Source organism: Sturnira hondurensis, unplaced genomic scaffold (assembly GCF_014824575.4).
Source record: "Sturnira hondurensis isolate 20B ecotype Veracruz unplaced genomic scaffold, ASM1482457v3 Scaffold0010874, whole genome shotgun sequence".
Classification (NCBI taxonomy): domain Eukaryota; kingdom Metazoa; phylum Chordata; class Mammalia; order Chiroptera; family Phyllostomidae; genus Sturnira; species Sturnira hondurensis.
In genome coordinates this window covers 335,049-355,184 of record NW_028083505.1, presented here as the reverse complement: position 1 = coordinate 355,184, position 20,136 = coordinate 335,049, and the positions used below count along the sequence as shown (strand labels likewise).

At 47.1% G+C, this 20,136-nt stretch overlaps 1 protein-coding gene across 1 annotated transcript in view; it reads right to left on the bottom strand.

Annotated features, from left to right (window-relative positions):
• TSPAN14 (tetraspanin 14) overlaps positions 1-20,136 on the bottom strand; it is a 51,900-nt gene that overhangs the window by 20,347 nt on the left and 11,417 nt on the right. Inside the window, exon 2 of the mRNA XM_037059453.1 lies at positions 6,390-6,487. Coding sequence (XP_036915348.1) covers positions 6,390-6,470 — 81 coding nt within the window. The 5' untranslated portion in view covers positions 6,471-6,487. The remainder of the gene's footprint in view (positions 1-6,389; positions 6,488-20,136) is intronic.

Here is a 20,136-nt window from a genome sequence, read left to right as displayed (position 1 = left end):
TATTTTTAAAAAGAAATCAACAAAGTTAAAAAATAAAAACAAAAAGAAATCACCTAAAAAAGTCAGATTCACAAGCCACCTAATTTATGGTGACAGGAGGCAGGTCAAAAGCTGCCTGCGAAAGGGACGGGGAGAATGACTGCAGAGCGGGGCACAGGGACGTTTCTGAGGCGGTGGGGATGCTTCCCCTCTCCGCTGTCTCACACAGGTATGCAGCTGTCGGCTCCCTGAACTACACGCTGGAAGTGGCTGAATGTTATTCTGTCTCATTTACACCTCAGTAGTGGTGATACTTTTAAAAAGCATTTTGGAGGGGAAAAGAAAGGCACAGATGAGATCGGAATGAGACACTCCCACGCAGAAGGTAAACCACTCCAGCCACCTGGGCCACGCTGGCTATGCAATGGCAAAGGCTGCAGTTACGCACACACCCCCGTCAGACAGACCTGACGCGACCCTACGAGCCAGTAATGGTCACACGTGCCAGGGCGTGACAGCAGTGCCAGGGACAGCCCTTCCTCAGAAACCCCTCCTGGGGTGTTCACCTCGTGCTTGCCTGAGCGGGGGTGACCCAGAGCTGAGACCCTGCAGGATCAGCTTCATAGGGAACTCCAAGTGGTAGTGGAGCAATCTGATTAAGCAATCCTTGACCTCTGCCATGGCAAGCCGAAAAGTGGAAAATTACACACATACCAGTCTGTAACGAGGTGATCTATTTCTTAAGAATTGGGACAACCCTTCTGGGGAAGCAATTTGGACTAAATAAACATGCCAGACCAATCAAAACAATGTACACACCTTCTGACCCACCAATATCCCTCCTGGGAATTGATCCCAGCAAATAATCTCCCTTCTTTTCCTACAGGGGAGAATCTATACCAAAAAAAAAAAAAAAAGAAAACAACCTAAATATCCAATATGGAAATTTCCAAAAACAATCAGGAAACCCCTGCAGCAACCTGAAATGTTCCGCACCAGATGATGTGGACCTGAAAGTGCGGCCCTCAGGACTGCAAGACAAGGGCACTGTCACAGAAGAACGGAGCATGGCGGAAAGAATGCAGTCAATTTGGGACGCCTTGTGTAAAATTTCCATGTAACTGCAAACGTTTTTTAAACAAAGCTTGAAGAGAAAATGGTACCACTACTTCTCAGCAGTGAAAATGAAAAGACATTTCACGGAAAAACACTAGCCTTTTCCTTTTTGACTGCATCAATTACCCAGGGATGGAAGAGGAGACAGCATCTGCACTCAGACCTGGGATCAGGCCTCAGGGTCTAATATTACATGGGTGGAGTCCAGCTCGAGCATGGGCAGTTGTCTATCAGCTGATCACAGGAGGTACTGACTCTCCTCCCCACCAAAGGAAGAGCACAATCAAGGCCAGAGGAAGAGAGGAAGACTCTCCGCCCACAAGATGCTGTGAACAAGGACAGGCGAAGGCAGATGACCTTTTAAGTCCTTCCCCATCAGACTTGCTTTGCCTCTCTCAGGTAGGGTGACCACATGTCCTGGTTTGCCTGGGACGGTCCTCAGGGACACCAGCTGTTCTGGCAAAATTCATAATAACCTCTCTTCATTAATAATCTTAAGTTTCCCAATTTGGACCCTAAATTACATGTACACTCTACTCATGGAGGCATCTGTCACTTGGAAGGAAGGAAGGGGCCTGGCAACGGCTCACCTCTCACTCAGAAACAGGCTGCACAGTAGGCTCAGACCCTAAATCCTGCATTCTGTAAGCTGGGAAGCTGTGGCTCAGACCTGCCCAAATCACTGAGGAAGACAGTGCCAGGGGGCTCTCCCCTCTGTAACAGGGGTGCTGTCTGTGCTCATGAGGAGCCTCAGTCCATCCCCTCATCAATCCTCTTCCGAAACTGATTCAGGCAAGGGTTTTATCGGAACCTCTGCGGACCAACTCAGCGTCTGCGGTGGGAAGCGATCCTGGAACTGCAGAGATCGTCTCAACCACTGCTCTAGAGGATTCACTCGGGAAAGCCAGGAGCCCAGCTTCTTTGTGGAGCCAGGTGGCGTGACAGCGAATGAAGATAAAGGGCCAGGCACTGCTCCCCCAGCGCTCACCTCTGCCAGCTTCCCTTCCTCTGCAAGTGCAAGTGAGATCTGTTTTTTAGTTTTTAATTGTGGTAAGTATACGTAATATCAAATTAGCCATTTTTAAGTGTACAGCTTAGTGGGATTCGATGTACTCACAGCACTGTGCCACCATCACCACTATCCACAGAGCTTTTTATCTTGCAAAGACGACACTCTACCCATTAAACAGTAACTTCCCATTTGCCCCATCCCAACCCCTGGCAAACACTCGTCTACTTTCTGTTTCGATGAATTTGACCACTCTGGTACAATCATGTAAGTGGAACCATACAGTGTGTGTGCTGCTTATTTCACTTAGCATAATGTCCTCTAGGTTCATCCACGTTGTAGCACGTGACAGGACTGCCTTCCTTTTTAAGGCTGAATAATAATAATAATAATAATATTCCACTGCATGTGTACACCACATTGCATTATTTATTCATCCATCCGTAAATACTGGGGTTATTTCTACTCCTTGGCTATTGTGAATAATGCTGTTATGAACATGGATGTACAAATATCTCTTTTTAAGATTTTGCTTTCAATTATTCTGGGTATAATGTCCGGTAGTGGAATTGCTGGATCATATGGAAATTCTACTTTTTAACTTTTTGAGAAGCCACCACACTATTTTCCATAGCAGCTGCACCACTTTACAGTCTCACAAACAGTACACATGGGTCCCAATTTCTCCACATCCTTGCCAACATCTGTTACGTTCTGTTCTTTTCACAACAGCCATCCTCATGGGTGTAAAGTGGTATCTCTCTGTGGTTTTGATTTGCATTTCCCTACGTCAAAGTGATATTTTGCCCTAGAAACAGGTCTAACATAACCAAAGAATGATTATAATAATTTTAAAAAATGCTAGGGCCTTCAAAGTGCTATGTTGACTGGGAGTACTGGGTCCTGCCTGACATCCCTGAGATGAGAACGCCATGCAGCCCAGCTCCAGGCTCACCTGGTGAACCACACAGCTCAGAAAAGAGAAAGACATTGGCAGCACCCACATTTCTCACCCTATGTGAGTGTTATCATGACCGGCCTCTTGGGAAAAAATCTCTGCCCCTAAACTGGAGGGAGAGAAGCTTAAGAAAGCTGTTCGAGCTTTACAGGTGTTTGTTGCACAGAATGTTGCCGTGAAAATAATTCTGAGTGAGACAAACTGCTAAATAAAACCTGTACTTGCTCGGCACCCAGAATTGGTCAAAGAAACAACAGGTTGCCTTCTCCATACTCAAACCTGCCTGCTGAGCCCAGGCAGTCCCTCTGCTTCACTGGTCATTGTTAATTCATCAAAACAAAATAAATATTGTAAAAACTCTGTGCAAAACAGTCTAGCTGTGCTTTGCTTCAAAATACCCAGGGAGTGGGGGTGGAGAGGAATTACACAACAGTGGATGAGATGGTAAGTTTTGAAGCTAGGTGATAGGAACATGGCCATTCATTATATTATTCTCTTTTTTTTAAAAAAAGAACTTCTCTGAGGAGGTAAGGGCTTAGCCTGTCATTTTAGACATTTTCAGCAACCTTTTAAGGCAGGCAGCAGGCAGGTGAGAACTGTATTTCATAATGAAACTACCAAGGCTTATCAAGGTCACTAATTCAGGTGCGAGTCCAGACTGGCCCTACAAGCCTCCTGCTGCACTGTGCATGTCCCTGAGAGCTCTACACCCCAATTCTCAGGTCTTACTCTACATTCCCAGCTCCTGTGCAGATGAAGACAACAAATCACCACCAAGAACTTAGCAGGAAAGGGCCAGGTAGTCTCTCCCAGCCACGTGCCTGGCCTCACCCTATGAATTTCCCTAGCAAGCTCTCTCAGGTCTCATTTTCCTGACTGTTCCTCGTTGTCCCTTCCTGTTCTGCCCCAGTGCACACTAACTGAGAAATGATTAACTCTCCCAGAGCACACAATGACAATTCTGCAAAACTCCAACAAAGCTACAGCACTCTTCGATCACCAGACAGCTACGATTCTGGATTCGTGTAGTCCACTATTTGAACTTGGTGCTGCAAAGATACTATCGAGCAAGGGAAAAGAGCTCAAGAGCAAGGAATCTGTTCTGAAAATCCTCTGAAGATACAGATATCAGAGCCCTCAGCCACGGCAGCAGTAGGAGTTTCCCTCTAGCTGCAAAAATCAGAAAGAGAATCAGAGGTCAAGGCACAAGGCCAAGCAAGCACAGCTGGCAGTGATAATGACAGCTGGGCGTACAAGTTACCAAAGTGTGAGACTGCCCGCCTAGGCCAGAGGGCTCTCCACCATACAACTAGCTGGGTGGTGGGGACCCCAGGTGGGGCCAGAGGACTGCCTCAAGACAGAGAGCAGTGCAGGCCTGGGAAGCCACAAGTCTCGAGGATACAGCCAGTCCTCCCACGTGAAAAGTCCTGCACTGCCCTACTTCAGGGGCAATGATGAAGTTGGTGAGAAGTTGTCTGAGCACAGAAAAAGACGTGGGGTGCACAGCCCAGCCACTGAATCCCACCCCACCCCAGGAAAGAAAACCCCGAAACCTAGAGACAATCACCAGGAGATGATGCTGTATAGTCAAGTGTGAAAGTCAGATGGTTACTAGATGTATTGTGGTGATTACTTCATAAGGTATATAAATGTTGACTCACCGTGTTGTATACCTGACACTAATGTGATATGGAATGTCAACTACAATTAAAAGTTAATTTAAAGGAAAAAAAGATCCAATCCAAATAGGAAATGGCAAAACCCACAGTAGGGGCGAAACGTGGCATCACAGCCCTTCCTTCTGTGCATGATCATGTCCCCCCACCCTCCTGCACAGAAAAATCAAGGTCTGCCTCTCCCTGGCCCAGTCCCACTGGCAACACACACACGGTGCATCTCCCTGCACCCCTGCACCAGCCACTGCCCAACTGTTCTGCTCCTCTTTGAGGAAAGAGTCCTTGAAAGAACCACCACTCTCCACTTCCTCGTGTCCCACTGGCTCCTCAGCCAACTCCAGCGGGGTTTTGGTCCCCCCAGAGCAAACAGCAGTAATGATCAAGGTCACCAACAACCCCTGCCCTGTCAAAGCCAATGACAATTTTCTGTCCTCTTCCTACTTCACATGTGGTACAGCTGATTGCTCCTTTCTACATGAAATGCTTCCTCTCAAGGCTTCCACAACACAGAATCTCTAGGGCTTCCTTTCACCTAAGGCCACTCACTGACAGCCAACTTTGGAGTGGACTTCCCACCTCAACCCCACCGCCAGCATCCCAGGGCTGAATATCCAGACCTCTCCTCTTCCCAGTCATCATGCTCTCCTTCCATGATCTCATCCAGTGCACCCCTCCCGGTGATGGTGGCTAAGACTCCAGAATGGCCACTTACACATGAAAGTGACATCTCTATGTAACTGGCATTCCAAACCCTTCTGCCCCAACATTCCACCTCAGAGCACGGCTACTACCATCCATCCCCTCTCTGCAGAATCATCCCAAAATCAGATCACACCATCCAACTAATAACCTACCAGGAGTCACTTAAAAAAAAGCAGGAGGTAATCCCAACTACTTACAGAAAACTGTATGTCCCCACATGACCTGGCCCCTTCCTGCCGCTCTCCTCACCTGTGTCTCCTTCCCCTCTGTACTCAGCTCCAGCCATATGGCCTTCTCTTTGTGCCTGGCATATGCCAAGCTCATTCCTGCCTCAGACCCTGTAAAAATGCTGTTCTATCCCCAGACTCCCATGAGGCTGCCTCTTCACTCATATTCAGGTCTCAGTCCACAAGTCACCTCATTATACTGTTGTTTTCTGACCACCCTCATTAAGGAGCTTTTCCCTCTGTGCTCTATTGCTCAGCAGGCTAATACCACTTTTGGTTAAACCCAGCACCAGGGCAGGGCTTCAGGTGCCCTTGCCCAGTCTGAACTCTCAGAGCCTAGAAGAGGACCCGGCCCACAGGCAGATACACACAAATTACTCCTGCTCTGATGTGCCTTTGGGGCAGGAATAGGCAGGAATGTGGACTGAAAACTCCTATCTGGACTACAGCCCCAAGTTTTCCTGAATCCCCAAAGCTAGGGTAGTCTAGTATTCAATTACCAGCCCACCTAGACCATTCAACTAGTCTTATTCTCAATTGCCCTGGCCTTCCCCATCACAGCACTTAATGGGTCCATATTATAATTTACTTGTTGCTAAAGGAGGGCTGACCGACCCTGCCCACCAATCCATCCGGAGCCTCAGAGGGCCTGGCAAATCAAAAGTACGTGAAAAATTACAATTTACTAAATAAAGGGAATGTGGCTGCTCTCATCCACTCACCCAGAAGACGATGTTGTAACTGAAGAGGAGGTACTTGTACCAGCAGCTGACCTCAGCATTAGAGTATCGATAATAGTGCATCTTCTGTGAAGCAGGATCTGTGGAGAGACGTGGGAGCCATGAGGTAGCTGCTGGTTCAACTCCAAACCACCACCCCAAAACCTGCTTCTCAAGGAAAGAGAAAAGACAAGGCTCATACGCAGACTCCAGAAACCTCCAAATTGTTTCCCTGTGTTCTTATACTTATCCAGGAACAGGGTTGCTATCATGCCAGCTATAAGTTAGGCAAAGTTCAGGTTAAGTCAACTTTCTAAAAACAGCCAAAAAAATGAGAAGAATTTTTGAAAGAATGGAAAACAGCTATTTTTTAACTATCTCCTAAATACTAGGATTTCTGCCACGTGCCTGCTCAAACATTTACCTCATCACCTCTCCATTGGGTATTGATTTTTCCACTTCATGGTGGGAAAAACAGAAATTCAGAAAGGTCATGTGACTTGTTCAAGGACAAGAAAAAAACCAACAGGCCCCAGGATCTTAACCAAGGATGGATTCCACAGAACATGTTCTTTCCACCTACCACTACCTGGGGCAGAGCAGCAGGAAGGGACAGCCCAATGAAGACACAGAGACTCAACCACTTGGACAAGACGACACAAAATCTAACACTGGCCAAGTATGGACATAATCTAACACTGGCCAGTAAAGAAAAGCCAGAATTATGACTCTGTATTTGTTCACCTAAGATTTTCTGAGACAACCTCTTAAGTCCAGCCCCCACAGAGGTGAAGGCAGAGCATCCTGGCCTTGGTGAGGAAATCCTACGAGCCCATTCCCCGCCTCCTCTTCCTCCCTTGCTTAACCTCCCCTCGACCACACCCTACTCCTACCAACAAAGACCATTGTTTCCTCCTTAAACTACAGAACACTCTGTAAACTGCACAGAGTGAAGGCTGGGGGCTGGGTCGCTCTTTTTTATCTGTGTCTGTCCCCCAAAGCCTCTCAGAGTATCCTACAAAAAGTAGGCACCCTCAAAGGAGAATTCAGAGGGCCTGACCCGGAACCCCTAACTCCTCCCCCAGGCCCTGCAGCCAACGCAGTGGCTGGAGGAGGAGGAGGAAGGCGGGTAGTGCCTCCAGCTGACTACAGGGCAAGGCAAGACCTGAGGCCTACAGCAGAGTGCTCACCCCCAGCCCTGTCTGCCTCCCAATTCTCAGATCCCCTAACATAACAGGACCAAGGCAAAAACAAACAAGGCTGCTGGCAGTGAGGACACAACCCACCCACAGCCACCAGCAATAAACTAGCATCTGCCACGCTGCACGAACGGCTGCTGCAAAATCTTGTGAGGAAACGTCGAGACCTGGCGGCTGTTCTGAGAAAGTGGTGCCAAGCAGGGACATGGAAACCACAGCCCTCTACAAGCGGGTGCTATGACGGCTCAACCATCCTTCCCACAGAGCAGAGTCAACAGGCACAGTCTGCACTCCCTCATTGGCTCGTCCCCTCCCTTCAAGGGGGATGGGAGAATGGTCAGTGGCCTGTTGGAAGAGACAGGCAAGTCTGGTCTCAAAAGCCAGCAGCCGCATCCCACCTCCCCATCCCACCATCAGAACAGCACTTCCACAGAGAGACCTCCAAGAATGAGTGTGAACACAGTCCTGAAGGCTGCTACTGGACACGAGGACACACAGGAGGCCTGAGCACAGCCTGGGCCACACAAGTGGCTGCAGAGAGAGGAACAGGAGCTCCCAGGCAGACACTCCTTCCTTCAGCAACACGACCTGACCCTGGACAAGCCCCTGCCATCTGAAGGCCTCACCATCCTCACCTAAAACAGGGCTTTCAGCAACCGACCCCTTATGTCACTGGTGTTGAGGAGACCAGCTGGCAGCATCAGGGTGACTAGGTCTAAATACAGACTTCAGGGCCCCACATTCTGGAGGTTCTTCACCCACCTGTTGATTCCTCCACATGGGAAGGGAAGGCATTCAACTCACCGCAAGGCGAAGGGAGCTGTCTCCCACTCCCAGGCCTATTCCCCTTCCCCGCAGGGAGGAAAAGCTGCCTCTTGCTCTTAGGCTGCTGTTTTGCAGGTCAGGGATGGAGAAGCAGGTCCTGAACTTCAACGTCACATACAAGAAGAGTCTAGTGTCCACATAGGCACAGCTCAGAATTTAAATTAAAGGCGGTAATGGGAGGACTTGTTTGGACCCCAGCCTAAGCCACATCCTTCAACACAGGGCCTGCTGGCCTTTGGTTTGGAGGGAATAGAGCCAGTGCTAAGCTCCTGGCTCAGTGCCTTCCTTCGGAACCTCAGTGAAGGGGCAGATGAAGATTGATGCGTTCTCCTGAGCTGCCAGCCTAAGGTGTTAGCCACATCTACAAAGAAGCCAATAAAGGCAGTGGTGCTGAAACTACATCAGCAACCAAAATTCAGCCAAAATGACTCCAAAGTGACTAGGAAAATTTCTTACCAAGTGGAATAGGGAAACTGAGACAGCTGAACACAATGGCCGAGCAATTTACAGCCAGGTGCAGATGGTCACCAAGGCAAAACTGGGGAAAAAAGGACCTCACACCCAGGGTAACCTTTGCTTCCTGGAGATAACATCTAGGCCTCAGCTGTATTTCAGCTCCTGGCCCAGAAAAGCAGCAAAACCAGGTGGGTGACACCAGAACCAACTGCAAAGACCCCCTGCCCTGTCACTGATCAATCAGAGGAGACCATGACCCTGAAAGGGCACACCTGGAGAACTGATGAATACTCTACTGAACCCCTGCCCTGAGACCTCCCCTAAGGTTCTGGCCTATAAGAAAGAGATATAAAACACTACGCTTTAAAATTCCCATACAATTAAAAGTAACATTAAAATTAAGAAGGGAGCAAAAATGTTATCTGCAGCTGCAGCAATTATAATGAAGGGTACCATAAATATCTACAATATTAAAAATTCAGACTTAAACTACTCAAGTTTCAGAAAAATGACAGCTATTACACTGAAATGAAAGGGCAATATAATTAACAGACAGGAAAATATGCAACATCACAGGAAATGAAACAAGACAATCCAGATATTATTTTACACCTTTAATTCAAAAGAATAACCACCACTGCAGCTGGCAAGCCCATGGTGAGGCAGTATGTTCAGACCTTGGTGCAGCAGAGTAAACTGTTACTACCCTTCGGTAAGCAATCCAGTCACAGACATTCAGACCCCACTCCCCCTGCAAGTGGTCATACCCCGAATCCAATAAATGCATGACTAAGAATTTGCCTCAAGAAAACAAACCAAGAGAAGAAAAAGAACATGCATTAAGCATGAAATTTGTACATCATGTTCTGCAATCATGAAAAATTTGTGAGCATGTGGTCAAAGGCCAAAATGGAACGTGAAAACATGAAAATGGTCACATGGGGTGGTGAATTTACAAGTGATTTTCTAAAAAAAGTTTCGTTGTCACATTTGCCATTAGCACCTTTGTATTACCCATGTAAACTGAGGCCACTGTTGCTGGGGGTAGGGGGGGTGTGTGGGCTTGAGGGGGGCTGGCCCCCCAGGCGGTGACCTTGGCAGTCACTATAAACAAGGCTTGTCTTTTATGAGATTTTATTAACCCATAATATTCCTTCCTCTTATTCTCCCTGTCTTTTTAGTTACAAAAGTAACACATGCTCAGTCGTAAAACATTTAAAGAACAGAGGTGTGAAAAGTGAACTGGCAATGAGAAAGCACTAAACACTGGCTTTCAATTTTTTTTACCATGGCCCACAGTAAGAAACACATTTATCAAAATCAATCCAGTGCACGCATACGTGCATACTCAATTAAAACGAGTTTCATGAAACAATACTTCCCCTTAGTACATGGCATGCATTCTAGACTTGCTGTTGTTCCCCCCCCACAAAAAAAATTATTCCTGCACATAATCTAAAAGTCATCTATGATAAAAGCTGTGCTGGGAAAAGCAGCAATCCTAGGCCCTGTGCCAGGCCTTCCCCTTTCCCAGGATGCTTTCAACTTCTTGCTCACCTTGTTGTTGTTAAAAAAAAAATCACAGGCCCAGCATGATGTCACTTGTGCTAGAAGCCCCTGACACCAAACCTAGAGTTAATATCTGATCTAATTGCAGTTTCTTCCTCTCCCAGAAACATAATCTTAATTAACCAGTCTTGAATTTTCTGGTCAAGCACCACCACTAAGGTAATCAATCTGTCACATGGGCCCTCTCCACATCCCCCCATAGAAAACAGAGGCAATCTGTATGATAAAAACCCCCTCCTCATCCCCCCAAAGATTTCCAGGCCCAAAAAAGTAATTGTGTCTTTTGTTAGTAGCTCCCTTGTCTCACCCTTCTTCAGATAAAAATCTTGCATTTTGTACAATGCCTCTGAGCACCCTTCCAGTTGCTAGATGAGATGCGGCCTGATGCATGAATCAATTAATAAAGCCAATTACATCTTCAAATTTGTTGAAATTTTTTCTAATGACGTTTACACCCCAAATATCTCTTAGAAATTTCTGTGTGTGATATGCTTGTATTACTACCCCTGATTTTTCAGTTTTAGGTCTCACCTATCCACTTCCCACCCTGGAAGACAAGGATACAACAACACTCTTTGCACCCCTACAAACTGCCTCTCTCCCCAAACCACGGCCTCACACTTCCTTCCCAATTACAGTTAACTCCAATTATAATTAAACTATAGCTTTGGCTAGAGTAATTTTCAGAGTTTTCACCATTATGAGCACATGAGTCAGCAAGCCATATAAACCATGATTACTTTCCCTGTACAACCTTTTGTTCTCTGGAGTTAATATTTCTCTCTGATTTTTCTATTTTCTTACTTTTCTATGACTTTATCAATATTCAACCCCACATTCAATGCCAGTTGTCCAAATCTCCTCTCAGTAAGTCCATTCACATCAGAAGTTCTATTTCTACTTCTTCCAGAAGAAACCTCTCCTGGGGCCCTCTGAGCTGCTCTCATCTGGACTGGTGCACAGAATTCTCTTCACCTTGCCTGAGACACAGCCTGTGAGAGATCCAATCTTTGCTCACCTTCATGGAGAAATCCTTTAGGGCACAGGTGGCACACACAAGGCCCATGGGCCAAATCCTGCCCTCCACCTTGTTTCTACCTGGCAGCAGCGCCAAGCTCTCACTTAACTGTTAAGGAGAAGTTACATTTATACAGTCTTAAAATTATATTTGGCCCTTCGAAGGCAACTGTGAGGCTGATGTGGCCGCTAGTGAAAATGAGTTTGACAGCCCTGCTTTAGGGCAAAAGGCAAGTTTTTCAGACCCTGTATGTATGAATATAGCTTTATTCTATCTACCTGAATAGCAGTTTGGCTGTGTAAAGGATTCCAGGTCGGAAATCAATCACACTGAGAGTGACGGAGCCATCATTGCTCTACTAAGCATGTGCTGTACTCCAGTACACTGAGAAACCCCAAACCACTCAGATTCCTGATTTCTGTATCTGGTTTCTGTACTTGTTTATCCCTTTCTCCCCAGCATACTGAAAAGTCAAAATCCTAGTCTGGTTCTATCTTCCTCCACTTGGCTGAACATCTGATGAGCCCTTCTGATATGGAAACCAGTGTCCTTCTCTTCCAAGAAATTTTTTCCCTGATGATTTTCCCACTTGCACTCTTTCTCTATTCTCTTTATGCAACTCCTTCCTATTAATGTATATGGGAACGCTGGCTGATCCTTTAATTTTTCTTGCCTCTTCAACTCTATTATCCATTTCTTCATCTTCTTCATCTTCTAGAAGACTCCTTCACCTTTTTCATTGATATTGTTTTTATTCAAATACCATTTCGATTACTTGTGACCCAAGAACACTTAAACAGCCCTGGCTGGTGTAGCTCAGTGGATTGAGCACAAGCCTGCGAACCAAAGGATCCCGGTTCAATTCCTGGTCAGGGCGCATGCCTGGGTTGCAGGCCAGTTCCCTGCAGGGGACGCAAGAGAAGCAACCATACATTGATGTTTCTCTCCCTCTCTCCTTTCCTTCCCCTCTAAAGATAAATAAATAAAATCTTAAAAAAAAAAAGAACACTCAAACAGTAAACCAAGAAGAAACAAATGTTAAAGATTGATCTTCGAAGATTACAGCCAGTGACGCCATGTTTGCCTATGATGTCAAACCACATCCACACCTCAGTGGCCCCCAAATCATTCAGCAGAGCTTCCTTAACTAGGAACCGTTGGAAGCTACCAGTTTGAGCACTAGTGACTACTTTTTTTGCAAGCTCTGAATAGCTGGAGGGATCTCAGCAGAAATGAGAAGAACCAGCTCAGCCTCGGAATAGTGTGAAAATGTAGCCAATTGAGGCTTCCGCTTCTTGGAGTAAAGTCAGAGCAGCGTTTATAAGCGCAGGGGCCCCCCCCCCATGAGGTCACAGATAAACTGGGCCATGGTTCTAGGATAAATTCCTTCCCCTTAATCTTCCAATAATTCTGTTAATAGTTTTGCTCCAACCTTATTTTTTAAACTTTTAACATTATTTTGTTTTCTAAATTTTTGTAGTTTCCTGTTCTTATTTCATGGATACAATATTTCTCTTATTTCTCTGAGAAAATGTCTTATTTTTTTCAAAATCTCTCTAAGTATTTCTTTTTACCATTTTTTTATTGATTGATTTTTAAAGAAAAAGGAAGGGAAGGGAGAGAAAGAAACATCGATTTGTTGTTCCATTTATTTATGCATTCATCAGTTAATTCTTATACATACCCTGACTCAAGATCTAACCCTCACCTTAGTGAATCAAGATGATGCTCTAACCCACTAAGCTACCTGGCCAGAGCTGAATATTTCTTTTAAATTGCTTTTTTTCCTGTTTCTTTTTGCTTCCTTTTGTGTTACGCACACAAGGATGTTAGTAATCTTTGGTAATCCTCATGACTAAGAGTGAACACCTCAGTGCTAAGTGGAGGCACTGAGTCCGGGCAGGCAAGTTTCTGTGTAGGGTGGCCTGGCTAGGCCATCTGCTGGGAAATCCCTGTTTTCAGTATCTTTAGTTCTTTCCTCTTGGGCCAGTCAGGTTCTCCACAGTGAGATCTGTTATCTCCTGTATGGAATGTAAGGGGCTGGCTGTCAGCTTCTATAAGCCAAAGGAAGGCGGAAGGCTGGGGAATGAAGACGGTCTTCATATAATCCTCCAAGAATACCTCACATCTCCAGGCCCTGGGTTTTTCCTTCTGAAGAATAAATCTCCCACATCCAGGTAAAGAAGAGAGGCAGTCGCCAAGAATCACGGAACAGGGAAAGGGATCTAGGTATCTAACCACACTGACTGCTTTCAAACAGTGCTTATATTTAGTCACTTCTGATGCTCCTTCCCTCCCCCGACTCCCCATATAAAGTAATAATACGGTGACACCGACACCTACATTTTAAACTAGGTCACTCATCCATCTACCCCTGGCTTATAATGTTTACTTGCTGTTGTCTCCCCTCCCTTTCTCCCTATCGTTGTAGACTGATTCCTTTTGAAGAATCCCCTTTATCTCAACTCTTATGGGGTTTTAGTATGAAGTAAAATTAGGGACATCCACTCAATTCATCATTTTTACCCAGATCTCTAGGAAGTCTTCAAAATATTTTTAGTGCCATCTTTATATTGAGCAAAGAAATAAAACAGAAAATATAATGTATAACCATATAAAAGAATGGGGAAGACTGCAGGTGTAATTAATGTGACTAATCAACTGACCTTAAAATAGGAAAATTACCGAAGTTGGTCCAGTGTAATTATGCCAGCCTTCAAAAGCAGAGCTTCCTCCCCGCTGAGGGCAGTGGTCAGTGACCCCAAGCATGAAGAGGATGGGATGCGATGCTGTGGGATCTGAGACAGAGGAGCCACACGAGAGGACCAGACAGGGTTCGAGAGTTACGGTAGCCTTGCTGACAGGGCCTCAGTCCTACAACAGCACGGAACTGGATTCTGACAACAGCCTGAGTGACTTGGAAGTGGGATTCTTCCCCAGAGCTTCCAGAAAGAAACACAGCCCTGCCAGCACGTTGATTTGGTCCATGTGAGACCCTACACAGAGAACTCAAGTTGAACGACGCTGTACCAGGAGAACACCACAGCCCAGATCCCAAGCTAAACCCAGGTTACTCTCTCACCTCGTTCTCCGGAGTCAGTCATTTACCAAGATTCAACCTTTCCACCAGGCCTTTGAGGCTTCAGTACTGACACCTGACCTGGTCCCAGGCTCCTCCCCGGGAAGGGCAGCCATACTCCCACGAGCGCTGGGCATCCTGCTACACTTCCAAGTAGCACACCTTAGGGCAGCCCTTTTCTACCCAGGAGGCTGGGAGAAAGGGGAGGCTCTGTGAGGTGCACATCTGAAAAAGACATTTCTACCATCCTAGAAAGGAATCCTCCAGCCCACTGGGAGCTGGAGAATATTCACAGGCCAAAGGAATAGGTGGGCCCAAGGGGAAAAATCTAGGAGGGGGCAGGTGAATAAGAAGGAGAATGAAACCCATTCCCCTTGGAAGGAGAGGAGGTCACAAAGGCAGGTGAGAGCAGACTGCCTCACTGCCTGTGGGAATCTCACAGAGGACAGGTGCTGTGCCTCACCCCAAGGCACCAGCACCCTCTGAGAAAGGAAGGAGGGCCTCCGATCCAGGAGCTCCCCACCCAGCTCTCTGGCTCACCCTTAGAGTCAGAAGTTTCTATGTCCCACTCTAATCCATACCCCTTAGGATCCAACCCCCTATACCCAGGGTCTGCCAGAAACACTGGAAACTGGACACAGTGGCAGCAACTACTCTCCGGGATCCAGAAACTTGACCTTTACCACCAGAAGGAAGACACTACACAAAGCCACACAGGAGTCAGGGTGAGCAGCCACACAGGTGTGGAGAAAGGGAGGGTGCCAGAGTTGAGATCCTCAGGCCCTTGACTGCCAGCCTGGGGTGACCATCGGGTGGAGTTCAGGAAAGCCCAGGCCACCAGCTCTGAGTCCCACCAGGGGCTTAGCCTCTCCAACAGGACTGGGGTTCTAAGTTTGGCTTCCTGTATGAAACTCTGAACGTAGCAAACACAGCATTATGAGTTTCCACCACCAAAACCCCACAACCCAAACCTGCTGGGTTTAAAGGAGCACTGAGGGGCCTCCTCGCTGATCTGGTGAGGAGACATCTGTCCACCTCAGTGTTGCACTCAGGAAGAAGCACAAGGAGAGGGGCACATGGGTCAGATGAGGGAAGGAGGGAGGCGGTGGCTCAGCAGGAGAAACGCTGAGCCTGGAATGGAGGTCACTTAATCCAGTGATTTTTTTCAAACTTACTATTTTTATTACTTTTAAGCTACCGGAGACTTTGTTCAAAAAAAAAAAGAACTCTGACCCAAAAAACCAGCATGGAGGCAGACAGAGTGGATCACTTGTCAATTCAGGTAGCTGGGGAGAAGGGGAGGGAGGCTCTGTGAGGTGCACACTTGAAAAAGATGGGCCTGGGGGGCAGACCCCAAATTCCATAGCATATCAATCGCTCTAGGAGCCTTTTCCAAACTGCACATGGAGACCTCAGTGGGGCTGCAACAGACCTGGGAATTCACATTTTTAAGAGCCGTCCTTCACAGCAGTCAGTGTGAAGGGACTCCCACTGGCCAAATCTGGAACAATCTGAGCTTCAAAGGAGACAATAATAGTAATGAATTTTCACTCTGAATAAAATAAGAATCCAAGAGTCCATTCCAATAGGCAAATAAACGGACATATAAACAAGTGGGGGAGAAGAGAAAGTTCTTTACAGCAGAATGCCAAATAGGAAATGTAGAAGAAATTAGATCATTATCCTTCAGCAACTGTGACAGAAATAACTAATTCTGTTAAGAATCATCACTGGGTTCTGTCTTGGTCTGTTCTGGCTGCTGTAACAGAATATCACAGACTGGATAGTTTATAAAGAACATGAGCCCTGGCTGGGTAGCTCAATTGCTTGGAATATCGTCCTGTACCAGAAGGTTGCGGGTTCGATTCCCAGTCAGGGCACATACCTAGGTTGTGTGTCCCATCCCCAGTCGGGGTGGCAGGCAACTGACTGTTATTTCTCTCACATCTCTTTCTCTGACTCCCTTCCTCTCTCTAAAATTGATAAAAACATATCCTCAGGTGAGGATTAAAAATAACAATAATAGAACAAAAACTTATTTTTCACAATTCCAGAGGCTGGGAAGTCAAAAATCAAGCACCAGCATGGTCAGGTGAGGGCCCTCTTCCTGTTTCAAAGCTGACACCTGTTCACTGTGTCCTCACATTGTGGAGGGGAAAGGGGTCTCTCTGTAGCCCCCTATTCACAATGGCTCGGCTCTCTTGACCGTATAAGTACCTCCAAAGGCCCCAGCTCCCAACACCATGACACTGGGCACTAGGATTTCAATGCTATATGAATGGTGCGTGCAGGGGCAGCGGGGAGGACAAACATTCATACCATAAACTAGTTGATGAAAGTGTGATGAACATGATAGAATGTTTACACAGTCTCAGTCTCTCCCCCATTAGGCACTGACTAATTACCAAGAGGCCAACAGTAACTCAGCAATGGAGAACGCCTCCAGATACCACCTTAACTGAGTGATCACTGTGGTCATCACCCGCAGTAAGTTAAGCTAACATCAGTCTCTCCTGAGGTAACACACTGAGAGCACACATACTTCTGTGGAACGGCCCCCGCCACAAAGTGCATAACCTGCATAGGAAAAAACATCAAAGAAACCCAAATTAGGGGAGATTCTACAAAATAACTGGCCTCAAGTCCAAAGTCAAAATGTAGTCTGTGGACATTTCCCTTTAAAAAAGGGTTGGGGGGGGGGGCGGAGCAGGATAAAATACTCAGGCAATAAATAAGGCTAGGGCCCAAACAGATCTTGAGAATGACTCATCAGCAGCATCAGGGCAGGACTATCTCACCCAGGTGAGGCAGGGCCTTGTCACCACAGCTGCAGCCAACACCTCAAAAATCTCAGTGAAAAGAGGCCTGGTGCCTTCCTGGCTTCGCAGCTGCGTTCACCCTGCTGTGGAAGGTGAAGCTGCCAGCCCATGGGAGAGTGCCACGGTGCACGCAGCCCTGCACCCTGATAGTCACGGCAGGCCTGTTTCCGAAAACCTAAGTGCAAATGAAATGTCTATACTCGGAAACCAGCTGCACACAACATGTGGAGAATCTATGCCCAGTTTACAGGGACATCTCCACCATGGACAAGAACCCCTGACCTCCAAACTTCAGGAGGACTAGACTGGGCCTTTTGTCTGCTCTGAAATTCTAAACTAAAGACCTGAGGGCCAAGTGCTCCCTAGACTGGCAAGACTAAAGACAACATGCACAGCAATCCTTCAGCATACAGACTCACTCTGCTGGTCCCAACCCCTAACCCCTGTGTGGCTTTGCGGACCCTTTCCCACAAGTGTCTTCTTGTGGGAAAGAGTCCAACTTCTGGATCCCTGAGAGTGGCTGCTGCCACTATGTCCAGTTTCCAGGGTGAAAAGGCTTTTATTTTGGGAAACACCTCAGGACTTCTTTTCTGCAGGTTCAAGCACCAGCATACAAGGCACCTAGCACGGGGCTGTGGAGACCAAGAAGTTGGAGTAAGACCCATGCCTGTCTCAGGACACAATTCTCTCTATGAACTGGGGAGTCAGGTAAGTGCTGGAGGCAGGACTGAGCACGGGAAGGAAGGAGGAGGTGGGAAGTTGGTCAGGAAATGCTGCATGGAACAGATGGTTTACATATTAACTAGGTGAGCACCCAACATGTAGACAGACACTAACTAGTTTGGGGGGAGCAACTGAGCCCTGAGATGGAGACGCCACACTGCAACCCAACATGATGGCAACTGACAAGATTCTCCAACCTGGGTTATGAACAGAACCCTCAGTGGGTCCCCAGGGCTGTAGGTGGTACAAAGACACAACCAGCGTGGCTGCCCTTAAGAGGGCTGACACAGTTGGGGGTGGGAGCCACTCCTGAACACCACAGACGTTCTGAGTGATGAGTGGATCCACTCTCAGGGAGAAGTAGAATCTCCAACAACGGAGTCTTCAGGCAGCCGTTAAGGGAGCTGTCCCAGGACGGTGCAAGTTTGGCCTGCACGTACACTGTAAATTTGAAATCTCTGTAGGTGTTGCCCTACCCCCATCCTCCCTTCCCCCAACACAAAGAAACTATATAAGAGTATTTAGAATTATACACATTCACTACTTTTCTTCCACTTTTCCATGCTTGAAAGGCATAAAGATTGTGGCTCCAAGATGTCAAAAATCCTTGCATTCAAAATTGCAGTGTATTTACTGTGCTTTAAGACAACCTACTTCACTCCAAGGTCAGCACTGGGAGCACCCCTCAACCAGCCCAGGACAGGGGAGCCTGTCTCCCGGCCTCCTCTGAGCAATGCAAACAGCCTGGGGGGAAAGGTTCACAGAGCTGACAGAATGAACTTCCCAAACAAGCTATGAAAAGTGAAGCCTGCAGGAGAAAAATAAATAAAACAAACTGCACTGAAAATGTCAAGAGAAAAGAAATAAGGGTGAAGGGAGGAAGAGATTGTTTTTTAAAATGCAAATCAATGGTGGGAAACTGCTGAAAAAATCTGAGCAGAAATCTAGAAAGAGGGTCAGCCGAATACTAGCGTTCAATCCCCAAAGCAGTGTCCCAGAAGGTCAGGGTGGGGGCAGCAGCTGAGCAGGCTGGCCTGGGGCTCCTCTAGCCCTCCAGCACTCTCACGCTCAGTCCTGGAGGCACGAGCTCTTCTCCACAAGCCCCCACTCACCCTCACCAGAATTCCAGGGTGCGCACGCAATCCTAGCAAAGCCAGGAGAGGCAACTCAAACTTTTCTTCACTACACAGTCTTACAAAAAAATAAACATATAGTCCCCCTTCTGGACTAGTTCTTTGAACTTCAACATACACCAAAACATCTTGATATAGAATGCTTTATGCTTCAAACAAGCAACATTTACAACCCGATTCGGAATCTATCCTCCAGCTGGGACAGACTGGGCGGGGCGAGTGGCACCAGATGGCCCAGGGAGGCTCCCCAGCACCGTTCACAAAGGAGGGCTCCAATTACCACTAGGCTCTGTGCCCCACAGATGACCTTGCCAGCAGGCTCAGGGAGATGCTCGCAGCTGCCAGCAAATGCAGCTTTCTCAGTCCCCACACCCATCTCTGAGGCACCCCCAGGGCCCAGGGACACCTGCCAGACACTGTTAGAGTTGATGACTTGAAGGAAGGCAAGAGAGTGAAGACTACAAAACCACAACCCAGACTAAAGCAGGTGCTAGAGCAAGGGCGGGGCTAGACAAAGGCAGATGAGCCGGGGCTTCTCAAACTTGAAAGTGCATGCAAATCACCTGGAAAACTTGTTAAAATATATTCTGATTAAATGGGTGTGGGATGAGACACCCCTGCCCCCAGATTCTCTATCTCAACAAGCTCCCAGGTGATGCAATGCTGCCCATGACAGGCGTGTGGGCAGTGCTTTGAACAGAGAGGATGTAAGATGCCTAAGAGAAAGCAACAACACAGAAAACCACATTAAGGCAAGTATTGGGAAGAAAGCCCACCCATCTTTACCACGCGTTGATTTACAGAGATGCACTCGGCTTTCCTGCAGGACCCCTGCCACTAAATGCTAACTCTTCCTCCACAGATGTCATGTAGAAGGACCAGGAGGGAGTGTGCCTGGGAGTGGTTTTCTCTGTCAAAGACCAGGAGGC